The sequence below is a fragment of the Papio anubis genome, chromosome 3, assembly GCF_008728515.1.
Source record: "Papio anubis isolate 15944 chromosome 3, Panubis1.0, whole genome shotgun sequence".
In the NCBI taxonomy this organism is placed as follows: Eukaryota; Metazoa; Chordata; class Mammalia; order Primates; family Cercopithecidae; genus Papio; species Papio anubis.
Window position 1 is genome coordinate 183,962,452 of NC_044978.1, and position 6,220 is coordinate 183,968,671.

General features: G+C 53.3%; 1 protein-coding gene across 2 annotated transcripts in view; it reads left to right on the plus strand.

Moving 5' to 3' along the window:
- The window catches only part of RNF212 (ring finger protein 212), a 57,610-nt gene extending 55,487 nt beyond the window's left edge, over positions 1–2,123 (plus strand). For both annotated transcript variants that reach the window (XM_031664802.1, XM_031664803.1), the window contains 2 exons: positions 1,374–1,540; positions 1,869–2,123. In XM_031664802.1, coding sequence (XP_031520662.1) covers positions 1,374–1,540; positions 1,869–1,873 — 172 coding nt within the window. In that variant the 3' untranslated portion in view covers positions 1,874–2,123. The remainder of the gene's footprint in view (positions 1–1,373; positions 1,541–1,868) is intronic.
- The last annotated feature ends 4,097 nt before the right edge of the window (positions 2,124–6,220 follow it).

Sequence of the window (6,220 nt, forward strand, 5' to 3'; positions counted from 1 at the left end):
TTTTTTTTTTGAGACGGAGTCTTGCTCTGTCGCCCAGGCTGGAGTGCCGTGGCCGGATCTCAGCTCACTGCAAGCTCCGCCTCCCAGGTTCACGCCATTCTCCCGCCTCAGCCTCCCGAGTAGCTGGGACTACAGGCGCCGCCACTTCGCCCGGCTAGTTTTTTGTATTTTTTTAGTGGAGACGGGGTTTCACCGTGTTAGCCAGTATGGTCTCGATCTCCTGACCTCGTGATCCACCCGTCTCGGCCTCCCAAAGTGCTGGGATTACAGGCTTGAGCCACCGCGCCCGGCCAGAGTTTGCTTTTTTTTTAGCCAGAGTTTCCCTCTTTGTTGCCCAGACTGGAGTGCAATGGCGCGATCTTGGCTCACCACAACCTCCACCTCCCGGGTTTAAGTGATTCTCCTGCCTCAGCCTCCCGAGTAGCTGGGATTACAGGCATGCTCCACCAAGCATGGCTAATTTTGTATTTTTAGTGGAGACGGGGTTTCTCCATGTTGGTCAGGCTGGTCTCGAACTCCCCACCTCAGGTGATCCACCCACCTCGGCCTCCCAAAATGCTGGGATTACAGGCATCAGCCACCGTGCCTGGCCAGGAGTTTGCTTTTTTGAAGCTAAGATACAATGTAGGCATTTGCCCTGTTGCTAAAATCTTCAAAAGAACCACGTGATGACTGTGTGCTATTTTACTACGAGAATAGGCCGTGGGTCAGCAGGCGTCTTCTATAAAGGTCAGGTAGTAAATATGTTTGACTTTTTGGGCAGCTGCTCAGCTCTGCCTCTGTATTGAGAAGGCTGGGGCAGGCAGTGTGTAAATTAATGGGTGTGGCTGGGTTCCAGTAAAACTTTATTTACAAAAGCAGGTGGCAGGCTGGACTCCGCCCCAGCCCCAGAACAGACCACAGTTCACCTCCCCATGCTCTTCTTCTCAGACCTCTGGGTGGCCTCCCACTCTGTCTGCTGCATATTTAAGTACACACCGATGTCTCTGTCAACTGAACTCAAGTGTTCAAAGGTCCAGTGCTCTCTCTAAAAGGCAGACCCTCCCATGTCAACCCCCCAGAGTCCTTGAACGGCTTTTAATGCCTGTTGTCCAGTCCACCCCTGGCTGCCTGCAGGCCTCAGCGTTCTCTCACATCCCCACCTCCCATCCCCGTTGGCCTGGGGTGTTGACCCTCCTGGGTGCCCACGGGCCCTGCAGCATCTGTCCATGTCTTCTGCTGACCGCCTGGTGGGGGTGTGCGTGCTGGTCCGAGGTACTCAGAGATGCTTGTGAATCCAGGCCTTTAAAACCACAAAACCGTCAGTGCTCTAATTGTCATGTCACCAGAGATGCTTGGAGCATTAATAATTTTGTGTTTCTTGAATTTATTAGGATTCCACCTCTGCAAATCCCCTACAAGGGACCACCGCTAACGCCAACACCACAGTTACCAGGGAGAGCAGGAAGAGGGGACTCTCCAGGCTTCGGGAGCTCCCAGGCCGGGCTGCCCCCCAGGCCGCCCATCAGCATCGCCAGCCTGCTGCAGAGGCAGTGTTCAGGCAAGTGCTCAGCAGCCCCAGAAGGAAATGCTCTTGGGAAAGTGCATGTGTAAAGAAGTCTTCAAGTGTGCGCCAAGGGCAGACACGGAGCTCTAAACGTTCTCAAGAGTTGTGTTTCTGAGCTTTGCCTTAGTCGTTCAGAAACGCAGCAAGGTTCACTTTTATATTCATTGTGAATTTCCAAAATTACGACTTAAAACATATTGATAATACTCTGAAAATACTAAGATGACATCTGAATTTTTAAAAGTACACATTTTAGTGAATAAACTCTTCTCGCCACCTTATTTTTTGTATGTAACATGTGCACCCTCATTTTCCTCAACAGTGTGAAGTTTTGAAGTCATTTCAAAGACAAAGTTGATGTGTTTTTATTGCGACTCTCGATGCTTCCTGCGGGACCTGCTCACCTTGGGGCAGTGACACGTGAAAGATGAACACCCAGCCACCCGCTCTGCCCCTTCCAGTCCTCCAGCCTTCTGCCTACTAGCATGTGTATGTTAGACAGCCAATGCGACTACACTTTCTCACTTGATGAAATAATTAAGTAATGTAGTCGAATAAAGTATTTTTCTGATTATCAGGGGTAGCGTATATGTGATATGTTTGAAACTTCACTCTTAACAACTTGGAACTTCCTTAAAATGTTGATGCTGGAGGCAAAACGAACACCTGCCTGTTGATTTACTGTGAGAAGGTTCTGGCTGCAGCTCCTGGGGGAGACAGGTCTGCTGTGGGGTGTGCACGCCGTGTGGGTCCGCTCCGCCGCATCCTGTGTTAGGTGATTACTATGCGTTCTGTTCACACAGTACTCACAGCTGGCCTGTGATGCCGGCTTCAGCGGATAAATCTGTCAGGTCCGGAGATGGATTCCGGGCCTGAGTTCACCCTGCAGGTGCAGCCTGTGTATGTGGAGTCGCCTCCTCCGTCAGGAGGGTGGGGTCTCCTGCAGGGGACGCCCCTGTGCACGGGGCTCCCAGAGAGGCTCAGACCCCACGTCTCTCCCGCCAGCCGGGACCACACAGGGTTGGAAAAGAGGCTTATGGGGTTAGTTCTAATCTTTTAGTTTGCATTTACCTAAAAAGTGTCAGCTTTATCTCACTCAAGTTAACCGAGTTAACAGCAGCCGAGCACCACATGAAGCAGGAGAATCCTCACCTTCGCTGCAGGCGGAGCTGAGGCACTGCCAGGCTGCACAGAGACTTTATTTCAGGTGAGGCGTCCCTGCCTTCACAGCAGCCTCCCAGGTGCCTGCTCTAGGCCCTCCAGATGCCAGAATGCCTGGGCTGCTGGACAGAGGGTGCCCATGTCCTTCTGGTAGTCATGGCATTCATGGCTGTCCCCTCTGGGGGCTGGCTGTCCCCTCTGTGACTTGACTGTCCCCTCCATGAGCTGACTGTCCCCTCTGCCGGGAGCTGACTGTCCCCTCCAGGAGCTGACTGTCCCCTCCGGGAGCTGACTGTCCCCTTTGCCGGGAGCTTACAGTGCTCCAAAAACTCATGCTAAAATCAGATATGCAGAAATCCTTTAGAAATGTGCATGTTCTAAGTCGGTTTCATTCCCGGAAATTTCAAAACGTAAAATCATGAATCGAATGATGTCGCTGATGTTTCCTTTCCCGTGTGTGCTGTGTGCTATGTGCATGAGGGCTTCACACGTCCAGCTGCAGGCTACATGAGAAATACAAGCGGGAGGAATCGCTTCTCTTCCTGCAGCTGCCGTTCTCACGGTTTACCTCGCAGGGCTCTGCTCAGTCTGCAGCGGCCGCCTTGGTTCTGGCAGGTGGACTTGCTGGAGCTGATCCTGCAAAGGAACGTGGCCGGGGCCGTCCTCATGCCTGTGGTGTTCCTTAAGGGCCTTCTTTGAAAACTTTGCCAAGAAATATTCCCCGGGGCTGCCGTGCTGCCTCAGCCTCTCTCCAGGCAGCGCCGGGCCCTTCTGTCTGGGGGCTGATGACTCGTCCTTGATTTTAAAATCTTAGTTTCTTCCATCACTTCACCTTTCTAGACATAAACTTGAGGCCACACTTACAGAATTTCCTGTTCTTTATTCTTGTTGTTTTTCACAGTTGAGCCTGCTTTTGGCCAGGGTCCACCCCGCAGCACCTGGTTCTGTACAGGCGTTCGCCAGGGGCAGCCCTTGTGCCTTGATTTGCCACTGGCCCACGTCGGCACACCTTTCTTCCCTTTCCAGTGATTGTCACTGGAAAAGGCACAATTTAGTAAAACATCCAGACAGTGGCACAAGCCTACTCTGTGGATGGGGGCGACAGACAGTACTGTCGAGGCGGAACTGCCGTCTATCCTCACGCAGTGTGTGAAAGCCCACGTTCAGCCCAGGAACAGCAGCGCAGGGCCTGAGGGATGATGTGTGAAGGCACCAGCTGTGTGAAACAAGACTGTGAAAGCCCAGGGCGAGCCATGGGGTCGTGATGGAGCAGCAGAGGCTGGCAGGGGGGCAGGCACACAGAGGGGCAGTGCCTTCCGCTCTTCGTGACTCCTGGGCTAGAAATGGGCGGCACCTTTTCTGCGGGCTCCGCCACACCCATGTGTGGGTGTACAGCAGCCAAGCCTTTCCCCCCACCCCCCACCACCCACGGTGAGTTGTCCTGCCCAGTGGTGTCTCGTGGGCTGGGCTGCAGGCAGTGGGGGGGCTGCCTCCACCACTCATGGTGCAGCTGTGATTCAGGGCCAAGACTTAACCTTGGGCTGAGTCCCCCACTGCTGTGCAGCCTCATGCATCATCCCTCAGGCCCCACACTGCTGCAAGGACAGGTGGGAGTTCCGCCTCGGCAGTGCTATCCATCAGGTCTCTCCACGGAATAGCTGTGCCACTGTCCAGATGTTTTACTAAATTTTTTCTTTTTTGGTGAAAGAAGATGGTTCCCTGCTGTATTAGTCTGTTCTCACACTGCTATTATATTAAAGACATACCCAACTGAGACAGGATAGTTTATAAAGGAAAAGGGTCGAATGGACTCACAGCCCCACATGGCTGGGGAGGCCTCACAGTCACGGTAGAAGGTGAAGAAGGAGCAAAGGCACATCTTACATGGCGGCAGGCACAGAGTGTGTGCAGGGAACTGCTCCTATAAAATCATCAGATCTCATGAAACTTATTCACTCTCATGAGACCATGAGACCAGCATGGGAAAGACCTGCCCACATGATTCAGTTACCTCCCACGGGGTCCCTCCCACAACGTGGGAATTATGGGAGCCACAGTTCAAGAGGAGATTGGGTGAGGACACAGCCAAACCATATCACCTGCCCGTCTGAGCACCATGTCCATCTCATCAACCAGCACAGCAAGGCCCTCGCAGGATGGCATAGGGAGGCAGTTGCCGACAAGAGCATGTGGTTCGCGCTCTCTATGTGTTACAGGAAGTCCAGAAGTGCCAGGGGAGTGGACACGTTTCTCGTTGTGATTTTTATTTTCTTGTTAAGCTTCTGAGTTTTGAGGGAAAAAAATATTTGAAACTGAAATTAATGCTTATAGAAAGATGTCACTAATGCTGGGCGGGATTTGGAGGAAATGCTGGAGCAGGAACTCGGCCAGGAAGAAGGAAGCCGTTCACTGGATGGATTAGTGCAGACGGAGTCCGTGAGTCCACGCAGCATTCTTCGGGAAAATAATGTGATGTTTGCTCAACTTGACCACACTTAGTTTCCTTCAAGATGTTCGCCATTAATAATGCTGTTGTCTGCAAATTAAGTGAAAAATGGTCATTTTGCTGGCAGCGTGAGAATGTTTAGTTTCACAGCTAGTTCCTGAGAAACAGAGGCAAAATACTTCCGGGTGAACAGTGGCCTCAGCCACGTTTCCATCCGTTTCCATCCGTTCCCATCCGAGCGACCCGCGGCCTCTGCGGCAGTGCTGGCCGGCACCGCTAGAGGGCACTAGACCAAGGGAGCCTGAGCGGCGCCGGCGCCCGGCTGGGTTTGTTCCCCAGGAAAGCGTCTGCGGAGTGCCGCCCGCCCGCCGAGTGTAAAAGCCTTGAGCACCTCAGCAAAGCAACGACCTGGGCCGATGAGGCAGGGTTCGGAGGCTCCATTTGCTGTGCGTGAAGGCAGCGCCCAGCAGGCACAACCAGCGCTTGTGCTGTGCCATCCGCCAGCTGCCCGGCTTGTCCACGACCAGGGAAGCAGCGGGGCATCCTCAGGCTGCTCCGTGTGGGGTGCTGTCTGTCAAACGGCAGCAGCAAACCCAGAAGCCGAGGCGAGACACAGCATTCGAGGAAAGAACGTCGAAGCGCAGGCCGTGGCACTCAGAAACTGCCATATGTAGGCCGGGCGCGGTGGCTCAAGCCTGTAATCCCAGCACTTTGGGAGGCCGAGACGGGCGGATCACGAGGTCAGGAGATCGAGACCATCCTGGCCAACACGGTGAAACCCCGTCTCTACTAAAACTACAAGAAACTAGCCGGGCGTGGTGGCGGGCGCCTGCAGTCCCAGCTACTTGGGAGGCTGAGGCAGGAGAATGGGGTAAACCCGGGCGCAGAGCTTGCAGTGAGACAAGATCCTGCCACTGCACTCCAGCCTGGGTGACAGAGCCAGACTCCGTCTCAAAAAACAAACAAACAAACAAAAAAACAAAAAAAAATCTGCCTATTTAGAGATCACACGGAGCCACAGGGTAAGTCTTCAGACTGGATTCTTGCTTTTACAAGTAGTGCAGACC